At 44.2% G+C, this 21,750-nt stretch overlaps 2 protein-coding genes and 1 pseudogene across 2 annotated transcripts in view; 1 reads left to right on the forward strand and 2 right to left on the reverse strand.

Annotated features, from left to right (window-relative positions):
* UCK2 (uridine-cytidine kinase 2) overlaps window positions 1–3,004 on the reverse strand; it is an 84,889-nt gene extending 81,885 nt beyond the window's left edge. Inside the window, exon 1 of the mRNA XM_050768714.1 lies at window positions 2,572–3,004. Coding sequence (XP_050624671.1) covers window positions 2,572–2,670 — 99 coding nt within the window. The 5' untranslated portion in view covers window positions 2,671–3,004. The remainder of the gene's footprint in view (window positions 1–2,571) is intronic.
* TMCO1 (transmembrane and coiled-coil domains 1) overlaps window positions 1–21,750 on the forward strand; it is a 168,430-nt gene that overhangs the window by 71,712 nt on the left and 74,968 nt on the right. The gene's annotated exons all lie outside the window — the stretch shown is intronic.
* LOC126941971 (60S ribosomal protein L26-like) lies at window positions 10,238–10,712 on the reverse strand (annotated as a pseudogene).

Genomic DNA, 21,750 nt, shown 5'->3' on the forward strand with positions numbered 1-21,750 from the left:
AACAAACCACCATACATGGCTAATTTTTATTTTTTTTTTAGAGACAAGGTCTCTCTCTGTTGCCCAGGCTGGTTCTGAAGTCATCCTCCTGTCTTGGCCTCCCAAAGTGCTGGGACTAGAGGTGTGAGCCACTGTACCCAGCCATAATCTTTTTTGGTTTTTGTTTGAGACAGGTCTTGCTCTGTCACCCAGGCTGGAGTGCAGTGGCACAATCACAGCTCACTGCAGCCTCGACCTCCCATGCTCAACCAATCCTCCCACCTCAGCCTCTAAACATGCAACACCGCACCTGGATAATTTTTTTATTTTTGTAGAGAACAAGTCTCACTATGTTGTCCAAGCTGAGAATCTGGTTTTTAACATAGGTCAAAATAACTTTCTCAACCCACCACAATTTTCATTTTATACAGACGGGGTCTCACTGTGTTGCCCAGGCTGGTCTCAAACTCCTGGGCTCAAGCAATCCTCCTGCCTCCACCTCCCAAAATGCTGGGATTACAGGCGTGAGCCACCAGGCCCAGTCTTGGATTTTTTTAATAACAAAAATATCAACAATCTTAAAGGATGACAAACAATCAATTGTATGTCAAAAATGTACAAACAAGCTTGGGCAACATGGTGACCTAGTCGCTACAAAAAATAAAGATTAAAAAGCCAGCCCGGGTAGTGGCTCATACCCGTAACCCCAGCACTTTAGGAGGCAGAGAATTAGCTACTCCCATATTGGCTCACCACTATTCCCATTCCACACTTTACCCAAGTAACACCAAAAGCTTGTACTGATTATCAAGTTAGAACAGGTGACGACTGAGAAATACACAACAAGAAGAACAGAGTTATTCACCTTCTAGGGTGGCAGTTTTCACCCTGATGGTAACTAAATTATTTAGACGATTACCAAGGTCATTTTGTTTCTAAAAGCTCATATGCAAGTTTACGTCTCCTCCCCACCTTAGGAGGACTGGACCTCAGCTTAAAATCTGGACCCCACTACATGCCAGGCAGGCACTGTGCTAGGAGAGCTGGGAAAACAGCCACGAACACACACACACACACACACACACACACACACACAAAAGCTCTCAATCCAACAGGCGAATGCCAGAAGGGCAAAAATAATTCTAAAAGAACAGGTAAAGCTTTCTGAAAGGGCTAGCATTCTGGTTTTGCTTTGAATTACCAGTATAAGTCATAGTAAAGAATACATTCAAAAATTACAAATTTTTTTTAAAAGCCTTCAACCAGGGAGCACACAGAACAGAAACTTCAGGACCTAAAGCAGGCCGATTCCTAACCCTGGGAGCTAGGGACGAGATTAACTTCATCAATAAAGAAGTTCCCCAGGGCCAGCCGCCGTGTCTAGCTGGGCTCCTTGCGCTAAAGTCGTCCAGACCTGGAGGGAAAAACGTAAAACCAAAATGGAGGAGGGGCTACGGACGCGTCGGTTCGGGAGCGAAAACCTCGTGGCTCTTTCCTCATGGCGCCAACCAGCCTTCCTGCTCTGCTCTCCCCAGCCCGGGGAAGCATCATCCCGCCTCTCCAAACCCGCACACCAGCACCCAGCTCTCAGGGTCCCCTGAGGAACCCGTGCTCCAAATGAAGTTGGAGGGTGTTAAACGGTGGGAAAAACAAGTAGCCACATCTTAAAGGCTGTTAGGGGAGCAAAGAAAAGAAGCATCTAGGAGGACTCCACCCTTCTCCACCTGCAGAAAAAGCCCCGGGTAAAGCTAGGAAGTCATTTCCCTCGTCTCTTCTTGCCTTGCTGATAAAACAAAGGAAACAGGCTCCTAAGAGTGTCAGACGCCCATACGATGACCCCCTTCCGTGGATCCAAGACGCGTACGTCCCGGACACCGAAGAGCATGGAGCCAGTACAACTTTCTCATTGAAGTCGACCACGTTTCCTCTCATAACCTTAAAAAACAGAAGCCCCTACTATTACCGTTTCATTAATGTCACGGCACACCTATTTGGCTCTCAGGCTTTTAGCCGGAAACCCCTGTAATCCCCAGCCCTTGAGTGCAGCCCCAAACGGGGCTCCCCTTCCCCGGGATGCCGCCTCGCGCGTTCCCGCCACCCTCGCCCTCCCGGCCGCGCTTCCCGGCTCGCTCCGCCCTCAGCACCGGGCTGCGCCGCTGGGCAAACACGTCTGTGCCAGACCGGGGCTGGGGTGGGGGGGTGGGGGGGCCATCGGGGGTTCGTAGGGGGTCCTGCGGAAAGCCCTCTCCCCCAACGCTGGACTTGCAAAACAATAAGCATCCGCTTCCCTGCCCTTCCCCCATAGGACCCCGGCCACGAGTTATTAACGCAGGGGGAGAAAAGCGAGGGGAGCACTCCAGCCCTGCGATCGTAGCCGCGTACCCCCAGAACCTCCATGGCCCGAGTCTTCGCCCGCCCCCGCCGCAGCGCCCCCAGGCCGCGCGGGGCGCACTCGGCGCTGGAGCGCGGCCGGGAGCGGAGGCGCGCGAGCCACGCGGTGGCTGCAGCAACTGACATGGCCCGCGGCCGCCGGCCACATGCGCCGCCGGGACCGGAGCCGGGAGGGGAGCGCGGCTTGGGGCCCCGCCGTACCTTGCCGCTGGCCGTTCCCCCGCTGACGCCGATAAGGAAGGGCTCGCCGCCGTTGGGCTGCTGGTGGTTCTGCAGGGTCTGCTCGCTGTCCCCGGCCATGGTTCGCGCCGCCCCTCCTCCCGCTGCCTGTGCGAACGGACGCACGCTCCCCGCCCGCGCCCGCGTCGGCCTCCCTCCGCTTCCCGCAGCCGCCGCTGGGCGCTGCCGGGGCCGAGGCTGCTGCCGCTCGCCTGCGAGCCGCTCAGAGCCGGGTGATGGGGCTGGGTTTCCCGGAGGAGCCAAGAGCCTTCCTTTGCCCGCAGCGGCCGGGCCGGTTTACATCCCAGGCAGAGGTCAGCGTGATGCTGCTGCTCCAATCCGGGCGGGCAGCGCGCTGCTATTCGCCGAGGCGGAGGCGGCGAGGCGTCTGGCCCCAGCCTCCGCCCCTCCCGGGCCCCGCCGCCGCCCGAGGTCTCTGCGAAAGGTGTGAGCCGGACCCTCCCTCCCACCCGCCCGGTTAACCCTTTCTCCGACGCGCCCTAGCGGACCCTGCGGGAAAGAAACAGGCTGTTCTGTGTTTCAATTTGGTATGCTACCACCTATTTCAGAAGGGATAAAAAGCTTGAAGGAATTAATAGGCAAATTGAATAAGAAGGAATGGCCCAGGTTTGAGAAGCAAAATTTGAGCAAGCTTGGAAGATTAGGGTGGAACAAAGAGTTAATGTCATTTACCCATTATCCAGACTAAAAACTTGTGTTTCCAAAAAATGAGGGTTCTTTTTCCCTTCTCCCGTTCGCCAAGATAATATGTCAGCCTCTGGCTTTAGATATTTCCTGTCTTGGAAACCCCCCAGCGCCATCCTTTTTAGCAGGCCTGTCCTCGTGCGACTCTACAGAAGGGCAGTTTGAGGGGCTTATCTGAAGGGTGCCCTCCCTTGGAAAAGCAATTCCCTTCTAAACTACAGTATCTCAGATCCCATACACTGAGCTTCCTATGGAGTTAGGGTATCTGAAAACATACTGACATTTTGATCCATTAATACCTTCAATTGAACTGATTTTCCAGAGATTGGCAATCAGTCACTTAGAAAGGCAGTTTCAGACTCCACCTCTGGAGCCAGATTTCTGCATTCACATCCAGGTCCCTGAGCAAGTTACTTAACCTCTCTGTGCTTCAGTGCTCTCATCTGTTAAATGGGAATAATAATGGCAAATACCTCCCAGGATTTTTGTGAGAATGAAATGAATTCGTATATGTAAAGTTCGCAGAACAGTGCTGGTACAGTCTAAGCCCTATATTAGTGTTTGAAGAAAAAAGGTCTCTAAAGGGCTGAAACTGGAAAGAGAAGTTTTGCTGGGACATACGTGAGAGAGGCAGGACTAGCCTAGTAACTTCCAGTCTCTTCTTATCTGAACTTGGGACTGGTATCAATGAGCTGATGGGGCCTACAATCTAAAACAGAATTTACGTCGATAGCATTATCTTTTGAAACTTAGTAAATTACCTTAAATTGAAAATTATTTTGAAAAAAATAATTTTCTCTCAAGCCAGGGAAATCGAGGCTGCAGTGAGCCATGATTGCCCCACTGCCCTCCAGCCTGGTCAGCAGAGCCAGAGCCTGTGTCAAAAAACAAACAAGCAAACAAACAAAAAAGGATACCAGAAAACACAAACCTTTTTTCACTTTTAAATTACAGTTGACGAACAACACAGGTTCAAACTGGGAGGTTCACTTTTATGCAGCTTTTTTTTTTTAACCAAAGGCATATGGAAAATACAGTATTTGTGCAGGTTCCCCAGGGCTGACTGTGGGACTTTATGTGTGGATTTGGTTACATGTAGACTGTCCTGGGACCAGTCCCTCCGCATATATCTAGGGATAACTGTATTTTATGTCACCATCTAACATCAAACTCTGTAGCAGCTCAGACAGGAAACAAAGATGGGGAGAGTGGCCACTACCTGGTACCCAAAAGCAGGCATTTAGGTGAAGTTTCCTAAAGGTGTGCCTTACCAAATAGCTATGGAGTGGGTGAGTTTTAGGTGGTCCTAGAGTTAGCCTCTTCTCCAAAAGGTCTTTTCTCTACTAGATAGATTTATTAGTCGTCATGGACTTTTGTAGAACTCTTTATAACCCATTGGAATTTGGAAGTTGAACCTACAACTGAGGGTTAGCTTGGGGATATTAGGTAGTTAAGGAGAAGAAGAGGAGGATAAAGGAATGCCAAAGCCCAGTGGGGTGGCTCATGTCTGTAATCCCAACATCTTGGGAGGCAGAAGAGTGAGGATCATTTGAGACTAGGAGTTCGAGACCAGCCTGGGCAACATAACGAGACCCCCATCTCCACAAAAAGTATAAAAATTAGCTGGGCATGGACCTTTTTTCTTCAAACACAGGTGCACACCTGTAGTCCCAGCTACACCAGATATTGAGGCAGGAGGATCACTTGAGCCCAGGAGTTCGAGGTTGCAGTTGTGATCATGCCATTGCACTCCTCTATCGATTGTCTCTTAAAAAAATGGAAGAATGTCATGTCTTTCATAAACTTTTCTCAAATCTGCACCTTCCTTGTCATTCCTATAGTGTTTCTTCCATAATATTTTATCATAAAAATTTTCAAGCACAGTTGAAAGATTTTACAGCAAACACCAATATACCCACCACCTAGACTCTATCATTATAAACATCGTACCATATATATACTTGCTTTAAAACATAACTGGTCATCTACCCATCCCTCTATCCATCAAGGCATTTTTATTATAGGATTTATTTCCTTTTGCTTTGTTAATTTTAATTGACTTAACTCCACACTGGCTTATACATTTATATATGTGTGTGTGTGTGTGTGTGTGTGTGTGTGTGTATACATATATATATAAAACTATAGCCCTAACACCTAGAACAGTTTCTGGCACCTTGTAGGGCCTCAATAAATGGAAAAAGATAATGTCTCATTTCTTCATCTCCCAGGCCCACTGAGCAGAATGACAAGCAAGTGGGAAGCATTTAGTACATGGTAAATGAATGAACAAATGAATGAATATGAAGTAAGAAGACACCAACAAGTAAACTTCATTTCTGTCACTTTGGAAGGAAAGGCTTGTTCCCTTGATAGCATTAATGTGGATACTACACTTATTTCTGAATGTTTCATTTTCCTGGAATTCCAGAGTGACTGTCCCCGTCTAATCCTAGTATTAGATACACCTATTACCTAGTTGAGCTAATTCATTAACTGAGTTAATTCTCCATACTTCTCTGCACTTTGTTTAATAATTATAATATTTGACCTCTGTGCATGAGTTAATATACATGAAAGTGTCTGAAAAAATCAAAAGCATTCTATATAAAGGTAAGGCCTAATTAGCAGAGGGCAGCCATCTGTACTCTGTACTCCCTGTTTTTCTTTCTCTTTCCTATCCCTAGGGCTGGCTTGCCTACATATAAGGAAATTACCCGTGTCCATTTAAATTATGAAGAGTACTCTCAGCTCCAGTGACCTCAACAAGGACTTTCACATCTCTGCCCCCTACAAAGCAAGGCAGGCTGCCTGTGCTGTTCCCTGTGCTGTGTCATCCTCTCTTGGGAGCTTGGTCACCAAATCCCATAGCTAGGAATGTTCAAATCGCATTTGAGCTTACCATAACAATTACACTGCAGATTCTGAATTAAGTGATTTTGAACTGTCCTCCTTCCCCTCCTACTTAAAAAAAATCGAAATTTTTGACAAAATTCAGAGTTAGAACAGATCCAAGGAAATACATTTTCTTGGTATCTGTGATGATTTTTTTTTTCTTTTACAGATTTCAGTCTGATCAAGTTCTGGCCTAGTTAACATTTGGGGATGAAGTCAGCATGAGTATGCAAGTGCAGCTGTAGCCAAAGAACAATAAGAGACATTGCTGTTGACAGTCCTTTGTCTGCCTGCCTTCTCCCCTTAAGTAGCCATGGGTTCTGAACTAGACAAGGAACGTTACATTTTGCACCCAACTGAAGTGTTCTAACTCTAGGTGCTTCACGCACCATGATCAATTCTCTGTTTTTTTATCTCATTCCCCAGCCAGAAAAATAGATGTTATCACACCTCATCATGTATCCGAAGCATTTTCGTTCTCTGTATTACCTTTCTAATTACTTTCCACCTTTTATCAATCAGCAATTGCTTTGTCAGATCATAAGCACTGTTACGAAAAGACGGCTGGATGATGTTAAAGCTCTCTGACCTTAATCAGTCACATCCAGCTCTGTGACCTTAATCAATTCATTCTCAGGTACTGTTAGGCAGCACAACAGAGTGCAGTGTCAGACCAGCAGCAGCAGCATCTGGGAATGCAAACGCTTAAGCACCACGCCAAAATTAGTAAATCAGAAACTCTGTGTGTGGAGCTCCACATTCTGTGTTTTATAAGCCTTCCAGGTGATTCTCATGCCCACCAAAGTGCGAGAACCCCTGTTCTGGTGCAAAGAAGATGAATAAGTTTTAGTCAGAAAACAAAGATTTATAATCTTGCTTTGTTACTAACTTTATAACCTTTGACAGGTTACATAATTATTTTTTCTTCTTTTTTTTTTTTTTTTTTTTTTTTTTTTGAGACAGAGTCTTACTCTGTTGCCCAGGCTATAGTGCAGTGGTGCTATTTTGGCTCACTGCAACCTCCGCCTCCTGGGCTCAAGCAGTCCTCCCGCCTCAGCCCCCAAAGTAGCTGGGACGACAGGCACCAGCCGCCACGACTGGCTGATTTTTGTACTTTTGGTAGAGATAGGGTTTCACCATGGTGCCCTGGCTGGTCTTGAACTCCTGAGCTCAAGCTATCTGCCCACCTCAGCTTCCCAAAGTGCTGGGATTATAGGCACGAGCCACCACACCAGGCCAGGTTACATAATTTCTATAAACCTCAGCTTCTTCAACTGCTAAATGATACCTCTTTCATAGGATGGCTGTGAAAGTAATGATATACATTAGTACATAGTAGTTGTTAAATAAATACTATTTCCCCTTCCCCAGCTATTTCTGTCACAGCTCTCTGATTTATCACACATGTCCACCATTTAGGGGTCAGGACTTCCAAAAATAAGACTTCCTAATCCCCAAGGGCACTTTTTTTTTTTTCCCTTTTTGAAACAGGGTCTCACTCTGTTACCCAGACTGGAATGCAGTGGCATGATCATAGCTCACTTGCAGCCTTGACCTCCCCAGGCCCAAGTGATCCTCCCACCTCAGCCTCCCAAGGAGCTGGGACTACAGATGCGCACCACCACGCCTGGCTAATTTTTGTATTTTTTGTAGAGACGGAGTTTTGCCATGTTGCCCACGCTGGTCCCGAACTCCTGGTCTCAAGTGATCCTCCCGCCTTGGCCTCCCAAAGTGCTGAGATTACAGGGGCACTTTCGAATAACAATTAAAAATTAATGTCCAGAATGGGCCCCCTCCAATGTAGATTTGTGGCTGCCTATGGCTAGGGAGATTAGTGGGGGAAATGGAGAGAGACTGCTAATGGGTCCAAGATTTCTTTCAGGGTGAAGGAAATGTTTTAAAATTGTCGTGATGGTTGTACAACTTTGAATAGAGTAAAAACCATTGAATTGTACAATTTAAATTGGTGAATTGCATGGTATGTGAATTATATCTTAATAAAGCTGTTTTTAAAAAAATAATCAGTGTCAACCAGGCTAGAAGAAAGAGTTTTAGGAAATGGGAACCGAAATGGGCAAAAAGCAAAGAGAAATGACTGAGATTTAAAAAGACAGCGTCAGAGAACGTAGTAACCTGTAAGACATTACGCAAATATAGGTTATTAATTTGGTGGAATTTAACATACACCCTCTCTCAGCAAAGATAACAGTCATTCAAGGGCCCTTAAATTTTAGTTGGCCCAGCTTCAGAAATCTCATAAGAAAAAGCCTTCACAGAATTGAAAAAATTAACATACAGATTTTAGTTCTATAGAGATTTTCTGATTTTTCTCTCCCTTCCCCATACCAGGACACTTTATAACATGATTCTTTGAAAACAGGCTGAGATAAAGTCGAGAGTTCTGTTGTCTTGCCCAGCCAGTTACCAGCACCTGATAAGAGCAGGCCCCAGAATCCATGTTTTATTCACCATGTTCTAAGCTGTTTGGCTTCATCCTGTTCACCTAGACCCATATCTGATCCTTTACTTCTTTTCCTGTCACCAGACTAAATCGTTGCTATCCCACTTTTCTGCAATGACTTCCTTCATTTTCCCTAATTAGTTCTTAGGTTACTGTCTCTGCAGATAATCTACTAGTACCTCTTCCCTCCTCCTGTGGCTGATGCTCTTTCCATCAGAACATAATGGATGCATTATAGTTGGTGACACAGAGCTGGGATTAGGGTGAGACAAGGGATGTGCCTAGAGTGCAAAAAGTGAGGAAGCACCGACTCTTGGGTTGAGCAAGTACAAGTGCAGGGTGGGAAAGGAGCAGCTCCTTCATACCTACATTGCCTCACCCTAGTCTCAGAGCTCCGGTGATTGTGAAGAGGAGAAGCAGAGGATGGTACTGCTGATGGCGTCAATGTCAGACAAGTAGTTACATTTAGTCTAGTGGCTTATATTTGAACTGGTGGCCAAGAATGGCAGGTTTGACTTTCCTCAAGATGATGCGCTGAGGTGCCAAGTGATGTTGGAAGCCAAAGGAGATTAGGTGGATTAGTTTTTGCTCAGTGTTCATGGTATGTTACTAAAAGTTACTTTGGTGTCTTGAAGCGAACTCTCCCCAGGTCATTAGGAGAGAAGATTAGTTCGCTTTTCCTTCAGAATGAAATTATAGCTGTTCCTGGTGGCCAGGAGGCCTAAGGCTTCAAGTGATGAATGCTAGTGTTTCAGAAATATTTTTAGTCAGAGACACTGAGAAGCAAACAAAAGCAACAGATTCCCCAGGAAAACACTGTGTATGCACCCACAGATAGAATGTTGAGGATAACTCGAAAGGGTTCAGAGATCTCAAGAAACCCATTCATGAAGAACTCCAAAGAACCTTGATTAAGAAACCGTGGCGTAACTGGAAAGGCCTTGAACTGAAGAGAGAGAGTCAGTTAAGCAAGTTCTCCTTTCAGGGTCGTGGAAGAGACTGGTTTGATCCCTGGATACCTCTCCTGAGAGAGTTTGCAAGATCTTCAGCTGGTTAAGTCATCAGAACTAGAGAAATAAGATTTAAAAATTATGTGTATATCTGTATCTGCATCTATGTATATATCTACATTACATATATTTATATTATATGTATCTACATTTTATATATATACATCTGCATTATATATATGTGTGTGTGTGTGTATATATATACACACACACATTTTTTTTTTTTTTTTTTTTTGAGACAGGGTCTTGCTATGTCACCCAGGCAGGGGTGCAGCAGTACAATCTCAGCTCACTGCAACCTCTGCCTCCTGGGCTCAAGCGATCCTCCCACCTCAGTGTCGCAAGTGGCTGGGAATACATTTGCGTGCCACCACACGGGGCTGATTTTTGTATTTTTTATAGAGACAGGGTTTTGCCGTGTTGCCCAGGCCGACCTCAAACCCCTAGACTCTAGCAATCTGTCCACCTCAGCCTGCCAGAGTGCTGAGATTACAGATGTTAGCCACTGTACCCAGCCTATATCTTTTCTTTTTTTGTCTGTTTCAAGTTTTAATCAAAACTTGTATATAAGATTACTTCATTCCTGCATCTTATCAGTTGTTTCTTCCTGGTATTTGCCCTTTTTCTTTCCTACTTGGGGAGATTTGGCTTTCCGTTCAAGGATCTTTTCGCGGTCTTTGCCGAGTTTTAGCCTAGTGATAACCTTTCTGGGGTGAATGCCTATGTGGACAGTTGTGCCATTAGCCTTTTCCCACTGCACCCATTCAGTGTAGATGACGTATTTCTTCCTGTAAACCTGGACTACTTTACCAATTTGCTAACCCTTTAGTGTCCTCATACAACCTGAACTTCATCATCCTTTTGGATGGGCATGAATCACATGTTGTACTTCAGTCTCAGCTCTTTGGAAAGAGGGGAAGACATAATCTTCCTGTGAATGTGGGAAGGTGCATTGAAATGCCTTTTGCGATTTTTGCTTCGGTCGGAAGTCACAAAGGGATTGAACTTCATTTTGGCCGCTCTGTCACCCAGACTGAAGTGCAGTGGTGTGATCATAGCTCACTGTAACCTCAAACTCCTGGCCCCAAGCAATCCTCCTGCCTCAGACTCCCAAGTAGCTAGGACTACAGGCATGCACCACCATGCTCAGTAATTTTTTTATTTTTTGTACAGACAGGGTTTCACTATGTTGCCCAGGCTGGTTTTGAACTCCTGGCCTCACGTGATCCTCCCAAAGCTCTGGGATCACAGGTGTGAGCCACCATGCCTGGCCTATGTACTGTGTGTGTGTGCGTGTGTGTGTGTGTGTGTATAGATATATATATATAAATATATATATATTTCCTCCCAAAGTGCTATATATATACACACACACATATGCATACATACATATTTTGTATACATGTAAATGTGTATATAGGCGTGTATCTATATCTGTAAATATACACATATATATTTTGTATCTTAAGATATAAAAGAGGTTAAAGGGATAAAAAATTTTTAAAGAGATATAGCATTTTTTTTTTTTTTTGAGACGGAGTCTCGCTCTGTCGCCCGGGCTGCAGTGCAGTGGCCGGATCTCAGCTCACTGCAAACTCCACCTCCTAGGTTTACGCCATTCTCCTGCCTCAGCCTCCGAAGTAGCTGGGACTACAGGCGCCCGCCACGTCGCCCAGCTAGCTTTTTGTATTATTTAGTAGAGACGGGGTTTCACCGTGTTAGCCAGGATGGTCTCGAGCTCCTGACCTCGTGATCCGCCCGTCTCGGCCTCCCAAAGTGCTGGGATTACAGGCTTGAGCCACCGCGCCCGGCCTGGGATATAGCATTTTAAATGTTAAGCTATTAACCAATGTTAGCCAAGAGAACATAGTCATCTTGATTAACATCTAAATAAAAGCTCTAGGACATCATTCAGCAGCATTTTTCCTAGCCCCAAACTGGAAGTTTATAAAGTAGAATACAAGAAAATATAAAATCAATATGACATTAAATTATAATAAGAATACAATAGAATAAAATAACCTTTATTTTAAAATAATAATAAATGACTTAATCAGCTCTAGTCAAAAGTTGAACTCCTCTAAAGATTATTCCTATTTTTCTCTCCAGATTTCATTTTTAATTCAACTTTCAGAATGTGTAACAAATTACCTGATTTAATGAAATTATCATCATCATCAACAACAAAAAACCTTATTTTGCCATTCCATTGCTTAAGAGACATACTTCTACTACTTTGAGACCCATCATTTCAATGGATGTTAATAAACCCAACACTGACCTCTTCTCTTAGATCAGCCCTGGCCTGCAGAGGAGAGCCACCACCAAATTTCTTAGGATCAGTGGTACCTCTCTTCCAACCTGTTCCTGATGGCTTGAGCAGTGTGTCCTTCAGGCCTTCCAATGGAACATAATTATCTGGCTGGTCTTGTTGCCTTACATATCAGTTTCGGCACGCCCACCTTCTTCTGTGGTTTGGCAGGGCAAGGCAGATATTTCCATTTCCCTGAGATTTGGCCATTGTTTTTACCAGGCTTCTTAAATCCTTGCAGCAACTTTGCCCCATCTCCCGGAGCTCCTGGTAGACTATTAAATCTTTTGTCCTGAGAAAGTACCCCCACATCAGTGAATTCTTGCTTATCCAGTCTTCCATTCTGACATCCTTGATTAAACATCCTCAAATGCTAATCCCAGGAATAATCCCCTGACTCCTGCTAAGTCTTGTCTTTTTTTTTTTTTTTTTTTTTTTTTAAGATGGAATCTCCATCTGTCTCCCAGGCTGGAGTGCAGTGGTGCAATCTTGGCTCGCTGCAACCTCTGTCTCCTGGGTTCAAGTGATTCTCCTGCCTTAGCCTCCTGAATAGCTGGGACTACAGACGCATGCCACCACGCCTGGCTAATTTTTTGTATTTTTAGTAGAGACGGGATTTCATTGTGTTAGCCAGGATGGTCTCGATCTCCTGACCTTGTGGTCTGCCCGCCTCGGCCTCCTCAAGTGCTGGGATTACAGGCTTGAGTCACCGTGCCCAGCCCTTGCCATTTTTTTAAGTACATAGTCTCTTTTCTCCCTTATCAGGCCCAGCACAGCCCCAGTTGTCAGCCTGGTAGGCAGGAGAGGAGGTGGGGGTAAGGGCAGCATCAGAGGAGGGCACCGATTTCCAGCACAGCCAAAGTGCTAGCTCTTTTTAAGAAAGATAAGGTACCTCTGTAAACCCAGAGGGTCCAGGGGCACAGTGGTTGCAGAGACCAGACTCTTCAAAGCCTTCTCACCCACATCTTAGGATCTCAGGTTTTTATCACCAAGCCCTGATCTTCACTACTGCTTTGACTGAGCAATGCAAAAACTATGGAGCTCTAAGACTCTACATATTAAGTCTTCAGCCTGCTGCTGAAATGTGCCTGCCCTTCTACTGGAAGAGATAAGGGCCTCTTTGTAAGCTACCACACCGGTTCTGAATCTCACACTTAATCATTAACTGATTGGTTGTTTGTTTGTTTGAGATGGAGTCTCCCTGTGTCTCCCAGGCTGGAGTGCAATGGCATGATCTTGGCTTACTGCATTCTCCACCTCCTGGGTTCAAGCGATTCTCCTGCCTCAGCCTCCTGAGTAGCTGGGATTACAGGCACGTGCCATGATGCCTGGCTAATTTTTTTTGTGTGTGTTTTCAGTAGAGACAGAGTTTCACCATGTTGGCCAGGCTGGTCTCAAACTCCTGATCTCAAGTGATCTGCCTGCTTCAGCCTCCCAATGTGCTGGGATTACAGGGTGAGCCACCATGTCGGCTGATTATTATTAAGTGTCCTCAGTCTCTCATTATCCTTATGTAGTTGTATCACTACAACTTAGCAGCAACCAGCCAACTCCCAACTCCACTGTACTTGAAAGCATTGTTTCTCCGTATTTTTGAAAGGCCTGAAATATTGCTCCTGCTACAGCATTCTCTTCCATCAGCATTCCCCTCTAGGGATGCATTTTCCTACATTACCACTAGTGAAATCTTTAGCCTCTGAGCCTCAACCTTGTGCCATGCCCCACTTCACAACCACAACAGCATCCTTTTCATTTGCTAGGCAGTAGGTGAGCTAGTCCTAAGTGAGCCAAGTCCCCATCTTACCGCCTATTTTCTTAGCTCACTCCTGGAACCATTTGTGTTAGTCTGGACGTTTTAAGAAGCAGACACCGGCCGGGCGCGGTGGCTCAAGCCTGTAATCCCAGCACTTTGGGAGGCCAAGATGGGCGGATCACGAGGTCAGGAGATCGAGACCATCCTGGCTAACACGGTGAAACCCCGTCTCTACTAAGAAATACAAAAAATAGCCGGGCGAGGTGGCAGCGCCTGTAGTCCCAGCTACTCGGGAGGCTGAGGCAGGAGAATGGCGTGAACCCGGGAGGCGGAGCTTGCAGTGAGCTGAGATCCGGCCACTGAACTCCAGCCTGGGCTACAGAGCGAGACTCCGTCTCAAAAAAAAAAAAAAAAAAAAAAGAAGCAGACACCAAGATAGCATTAAGTATACAAAGATTTTATTAGGGGAGGTGATTATGAGAAAAATTAGAGAAGGAACTGGAGAAGTCATCAAACTACAATACAAGCGTACATCTGAATGAAGGAGAGAGAGAAGCAAGGTCGGGTAGAAGCATCCTAGACTACTATGCAGAATAAGAAAGTTTCAGCAAAGCTGTTGTCCTCGAGTCAAAGTTTTTGATAATCCGAAGAGCCCCATATCTCCCGGGAATGAGGCTGCCTTAGCATTCCAGCTACATGCAGTCATTGGCTGATAGTAGCCTAGTGGAAGCATGGCCAGCAAGCAAATGAAGCAGTTGATCTTAGAGTACACTAGCTGGGCTTTTGGTCAATTATGTTGTTCCTTGTAAGTGAAGGTCTTTGAGGCACGTCTCCTGGCCACCAGATGCTGAGGGTGAAGTGCATTGTCTATTTTTCTTTTCAATCATGTCAGGCTTTTTGCTTCATGTATTTTGGGGCTTGTTAGGTACATATATATTTATAATTGCTATTTTTTTTTTTTTTTGAGACAGAGTCTCGCTAAAAATATAAAAATTAGCCCAGCAAGGTGGCGTGCACCTGTAGTCCCAGCTACTCAGGAGGCTGAGGCAGGAAAATCACTTGAACCTGGGAGGTGGAGGTTGCAGTGAGCCAAGACTGTACCACTGCATTCCAGCCTGGGCAACAGAGCAAGACTCTGTCTTGAAAAAAAAAAAAAGAGAGAGAGAGAGAGAGATTTTTCTCTTTGTCTTTGGCTCTCAGAAATTTGACTATGGTATGTCTAGGTGTGGTTCTTTTTTGTTTATTCTATTCAAGTTTCATCAAGCTTTTTGTATATGTAAATTAAGGTTTTTCATTAAATTGAGAAATTTTCAGCCATTATTTCTTCAGAGATTTTTTCTACTCTTTTCTGTCTCTTCTTCTGATATTATTATTATACATAAGCTGAAATGCTTGACTCCATGGTCTTCAAGGCTGTATTTTTCCTTCAATTTTTTTTTTTGGTCTCTCCTTGGATTGGATAATTTCTGTTAGTCTATCTTCAAATTCAGTTATTCTTTCTTCTGTCAACTCAAATTTGCTGTTGACTTCAGTGTATGAATTTGTCATGTGAGTTATTGTAGTTTTCAAGTATAGAATTTCCATTTGGTTTGTGTTTTTTCTTTTTTTTCTTTTTTTTTTTTTTTTTTTTTTGAGACGGAGTCTTGCTCTGTCGCCCAGGTTGGAGTGCAGTGGCACGATCTTGGCTCACTGCAACCTCCACCTCCTGGGCTCAAGTGATTCTCCTGCCTCAGTTTCCTGAGTAGCTGGGATTACAGGCACTCACCAGCATGCCCGGCTGCTTTTTGTATTTTTGGTAGAGATGGGGTTTCACCGTGTTGGTCAGGCTGGTCTCGAACTCCTGACCTCGTGATCTGCTTGCCTCGGCCTCCCAAAGTGCCAGGATTACAGGCGTGAGCCACCACACCTCACCTTCGTTTTTGTTTTTGTTTTTTTAATACTATGTCCCTATTTAGATTTCCTTTTTGTTGATTTATCGTTAGCATTTTAAAAATTAATTGAACAGCCAGGTCCTGTGGCTCATGCCTATAATCCCAGCTCTTTGGGAGGCTGAGGCGGGTGGATCACTTGAGGTCAGGAGTTCCAGACCAGCCTGGCCAACATGGCGAAACCCTGTCTCTACTAAAAATACAAAAATCAGCCAGGCGTGGTGGCATGTGCCTGTAATCTAGCTACTTGGGAGGCTGAAGCAAAAGAATTGCCAGAACCCAGGAAGCAGATGTTGCAGTGAGCCGAGATCGCATCACTGCACTCCATCCTGGGTGACAGAGTGAGTCTCTGTCTCAAAAAAAAAAAAAAAAAAAAAATTATTTGAACATATTTATAATAGCTGCTTTGAAGTGTTTGCCTGTAAAAACTAAAATCTGGGCCCACTCAGAGTCAGTTTTACTAAGTGCTTTTTTTCCCCCTGTATATGGATCCTACTTTCCTGGTTTTTGCATGTCTAGTAATTTCTGGTAAAAAACTGAACATTTTAGGTGATATATTGCAGCAACTCTGAATTCTGTTTTCTATTTTTAATGGTTGTTGGGTTTTTCCCCCGTCCGGATTTAAATGGCAGAATCTGCATCTCTGATGCGCAACCACTGGTGGCTCTACAGTGGTATGCCCCACCACTTGCTTTGAACAAAACCTCATTCTTAAGCTGGCAGAGCTATGCATTTTTCCTATTCGTACCCAACTAAGTGCACCATTTATTGCTGGCAAGACTATGGGGTTTTGCCCCTCATGCTGAATGGAGTCTGACTCCTTTTACAGAAATGAACTCCAAGATGGAAAAGTTTCCAATGAAATAAAATACAACAAAATAAAATTCCAGGCCCCACTTTTGCCAGCGAATTTGACCAAACATTCAAAGGAGAGTTAATGCCAAGATTATACAGACTCTACCAGAGAGAAGATGAAACATTTCACAACTCAAGTTATGAGACCAGTGTAACTTTAATGCCAAAACCTGACAACATATTACAAGAATAGAAAATTAAAGGCCAATCTCTCCTATGAGAATAAAATGTAAAAATTCTTGTTTTATTTATTTATTTTTTAATTTTTATTTTTTTGAGATGGAGTCTTGCTCTATCGCCCAGGCTGGAATGCAGTGGCGCCATCTCGGCTCACTGCAACCTCCACCTCCTGGGTTCAAACAGTTCTCCTGCCTCAGCCTCCTGAGTAGCTGGGATTGCAGGCACCTGCCACCATGCCCATCTAATTTTTGTATGTTTAGTAGAGACAGGATTTCACCATGTTGGCCAGGCTGGTCTTGAACTCCTGACTTCAGGTGATCCACCCGCCTTGGCCTTCCAAAATGATGGGATTACGGGCATGAGCCACCACGCCCGGCCCCTTCTTGTTTATTTTATTTAGTTTTCAGAGATGAGAGTCTCATTATGTTGCCCAGGCTGATCTCAAACTCCTGGACTCAAGCATTCCTCACACCTCAGCCTCCCAAAGTGCTAAGATTACCGGTGTGAGCCGCTGCACTCAGCCAAAATGTAAAAATTCTGAACACAATTTTAACAAACCAAATCTCACAATACATAAAAGGATAAATCATCACTATCAAATTTTGTTTATTCAAAAAATGTAAGGTTTAATATTTGAAAAATCCATAGTTTAATTAATTTAGATCTGGCTCAAAAACTATGTGCAATGGCTAGATATGGATAAATCCTGTAATAAGTAAGAATACCCAGCCGGGCACGGTGGTTTACACCTGTAATCCTAGCACTTTGGGAGGCCATGGCAGGCGGATCATCTGAGGTCAGAAGTTCCAGACCAGCCTGGCCAACATGGTGAAACCCCGTCTCTACTAAAAATACAAAAATTAGCCGGGCGTGGTAGCATACGCCTGCAATCCCAGCTACTCGGGAAGCTGAGGCAGGAGAATCACTTGAGCCCAGGAGGCGGAGGTTGCAGTGGGCCGAGATTTCGAGATTGCCCACTGTACTCCAGCCTGGGCGGCAGAGCAAGAACCTGTTTCCAAAAAAAAAAAAAAAAAAAAAGGTCTTAAATAAAGAATACCCCTCAGTATGCCGTATCCTCTAATAAGTACTAGAGTATCCTGTAATAAGTAAGCATACCCCTCAGTATGCAAACAACTCTTTCCTAAGCAATGTTTCCCAAAATGTGCTCCTTGGAACAGTGGTCCTGGGAGGGAAAGGGATACTAGGATACTAGGAACAAATGAGTTTGGAAAACCCTACATACTGCACTCCATTCCCACTTTAATTTCTCAGAGTCACAATGTGTATTAGTGCATTTAATAGACTAACAAATGTTAATAATAATAAGCACATTTATCTTTGTTTAGACCATGTTTTACCAAATTTACGAAATGACAAAATCTTTTTTTCTGATATGTCCAGTACCAAGCAGCAAAATTAATGTTCCATGGATCTCACCTTAAGAAATGCTTCTCTAAGGCCGGGCGCGGTGGCTCAAGCCTGTAATCCCAGCACTTTGGGAGGCCGAGACGAGTGGATCACGAGGTCAGGAGATCGAGACCATCCTGGCTAACACGGTGAAACCCCGTCTCTACTAAAAAATACAAAAAACTAGCCGGGTGAGGTGGCGGGCGCCTGTAGTCCCAGCTACTCGGGAGGCTGAGGCAGGAGAATGGCGGGAACCCGGGAGGCGGAGCTTGCAGTGAGCTGAGATCCGGCCACAGCACTCCAGCCTGGGCGACAGAGCGAGACTCCGTCTCAAAAAAAAAAAAAAAAAAAAAAAAGAAATGCTTCTCTATAGTAACTTAGCGTTACTTAGTCTATAGTAACTTAGTGTTACTTAGTCTAGCAAATTAACTCTTACAAGGAGACAAAAGGTATTCTGCTGTCTTGGGAGAGGTCCTGAGAGACCTATTCACATTGAGAAGCATATTTATTGATGTTAGCTTTCTATTGATAAACATCTCATGTTTAATATTAACAATTTTTTTTTCAGTTTATTGCATGAAGGAGTTACACTAGTCCAAGTTAAAAGCAGACCCCTAATAATTTATCATAATTTTTTTTAGCACAAAATGTTATATATGTTTTGTATTTTAAAAAAAACTAAATAATGCAGAAATTGTTTTGAGACAGGGTCTCACTTTATTATCCAGGCTGGAGTGCAGTGGTAAAATCATACCTCACTGCAACCTCAAACTCCTGGGCTCAGGCAATTCTCCTGCCTCAGCCTCCCGAGTAGTTGGGACTACAGTTACGCGCTGTTGTGCCCATCTAATTTTTGTATGTGTGTTGGAGGGGGATGGGGGTCTCACTATGTTGAACAGCCTAGTCTTGAACTCCTGGCTTCAAGCTATCCTCCCACCTGGGCCTCTCAAAGTGCTGGGATTACAGGCATGAGCCACTGCCTGGCCGGAATATTTTGTATTGAATGAGAAAGTTCCCTTTAATACTTGCCCTTAGAGATCATCATTATGAGCAAGTTAGTGTTAGCTTAGCTTTTAACATTTCATATTTGCAAAGTTGTTTTAGAATAACCGCTCACTACTAGAAGAGTTGAGTCAGTTTTCACTATCTAACAAAAAGTGTACATATTAATCACGTAAAAACATTTAAACTTGCAAATAAATGTGAAAATAAATATTAGCATGTAAAAAATTTTGGAAAAAGAAAATAAAAATCTAAACACAAAAGAGAAGATTAAAGAAGAAATAAACCTAGGGAAAAGAAAGCTGGGCCGGGCGCGGTGGCTCAAGCCTGTAATCCCAGCACTTTGGGAGGCCGAGACGGGCGGATCACGAGGTCAGGAGATCGAGACCATCCTGGCTAATACGGTGAAACCCCGTCTCTACTAAAAATACAAAAAACTAGCCGGGCGAGGTGGCGGGCGCCTGTGGTCCCAGCTACTCGGGAGGCTGAGGCAGGAGAATGGCGGGAACCCGGGAGGCGGAGCTTGCAGTGAGCTGAGGTCCGGCCACTGCACTCCAGCCCGGCGACAGAGCGAGACTCCGTCTCAAAAAAAAAAAAAAAAGAAAAAGAAAAGAAAAGAAAAGAAAGCTGAAGATTGAAATCTGATAACTTCAAATAAGAGCTGGGACATAATAAAGATGTGAAACAAGGACACAATTCATTTTTTTTTATTTTGGCATGCACCAAACATCCTTTGAATATTCTAACACTATTATAAGAAAAAATTTCCTCTATTGCTATTATAAATCAAGATATACTTAAACCGGAAAATATTCACAGGCATAAAACTGCCATGCATGCCAAAAGGAGAAAATGAATAAAAGGCATCATTAGTTGATAGTTATGATTGAGGGGGAGATGTGTCTCATCTTACCAATCCAAGATTTGGAATGAAATGATCAACAGGCCGGGCGCGGTGCCTCAAGCCTGTAATCCCAGCACTTTTGGGAGGCCGAGACGGGCGGATCACGAGGTCAGGAGATCGAGACCATCCTGGCTAACACGGTGAAACCCCGTCTCTACTAAAAAATACAAAAAAATTAGCCGGGCGAGGTGGCGGGCGCCTGTAGTCCCAGCTACTCGGGAGGCTGAGGCAGGAGAATGGCGTAAACCCGGGAGGCGGAGCTTGCAGCGAGCTGAGATCCGGCCACTGCACTCCAGCCTGGGCGACAGAGCCAGACTCCATCTCAAAAAAAAAAAAAAAAAAAAAAAAAAAAAAAAAAAAAGATCAACACTAGAGTGTCTCCAGATAACTGTCATCCTGTTGACATCTGCAGCACCACTAATGGTCACCAGTGAAAACAACTTCATTTCCCCCTCTCTTTTTTTTTTAATGCAATTATTAATTCAATAACTTTATTCTTGTCCCCAACTGTATTATAACAGTACAGCACTTTAAGATAAACCCTAATCCTTTTTTTAATATTTGCATTTTATCTTAAAAATTAACATGCTATGTTAAAACATAACAAAATCCCTCCCCCCACCCCAAAATCCTGCATAAGAATGTGAATGGTTATGTTTGCATAGAATCTCCTAATGCTATCCCTCCCCCCTACCCCCTCCCAACAATAGGACCGGGTGTGTGATGTTCCCCTTCCTGTGTCCAAGTGATCTCATTGTTCATTTCCCACCTATGAGTGAGAACATGTGGTATTTGGTTTTCTGTTCTTGCAATAGTTTGCTGAGAATGATGGTTTCCAGCTGCATCCATGTCCCCACAAAGGACACGAACTCATCCTTTTTTATGTCTGCATAGTATTCCATGGTGTATATGCGCCACATTTTCTTAATCCAGTCTGTCATTGATGGACATTTGGGTTGATTCCAAGTCTTTGCTATTGTGAATAGTGCCGCAATAAACATATGTGTGCATGTGTCTTTATAGCAGCATGACTTATAATCCTTTGGGTATATACCCAGTAATGGGATGGCTGGGTCACATGGTATTTCTAGTTCTAGATCCTTGAGGAATCGCCACACTGTTTTCCACAATGGTTGAACTAGTTTACACTCCCACCAACAGTGTAAAAGTGTTCCTATTTCTCCACATCCTCTCCAGCACCTGTTGTTTCCTGATTTTTTAATGATTACCATTCTAACTGGTGTGAGATGGTATCTCATTGTGGTTTTGATTTCCATTTCTCTGATGGCGAGTGATGATGAGCATTTTTTCATGTGTCTGTTGGCTGCATAAATGTCTTCTTTTGAGAAGTGTCTGTTCACATTCTTTGCCCACTTTTTGATGCCCTTAGAAATAATACCACACATCTACAGCCATCTGATCTTTGACAAACCTGACAAAAACAAGAAATGGGGAGAGGATTCCCTATTTAATAAATGGTGCTGGGAAAATTGGCTAGCCATAAGTAGAAAGTTGAAACTGGATCCTTTCCTTACTCCTTATACGAAAATTAATTCAAGATGGATTAGAGACTTAAATGTTAGACCTAAAACCATTAAAAACCCGAGAAGAAAACCTAGGTAATACCATTCAGGACACAGGCATGGGCAAGGACTTCATGTCTAAAACACCAAAAGCAACAGCAACAAAAGTCAAAATTGACAAATGGGATCTAATTAAACTAAAGAGCTTCTGCACAGCAAAAGAAACT

The sequence above is a fragment of the Macaca thibetana genome, chromosome 1, assembly GCF_024542745.1.
Source record: "Macaca thibetana thibetana isolate TM-01 chromosome 1, ASM2454274v1, whole genome shotgun sequence".
Taxonomy (NCBI): Eukaryota; Metazoa; Chordata; class Mammalia; order Primates; family Cercopithecidae; genus Macaca; species Macaca thibetana.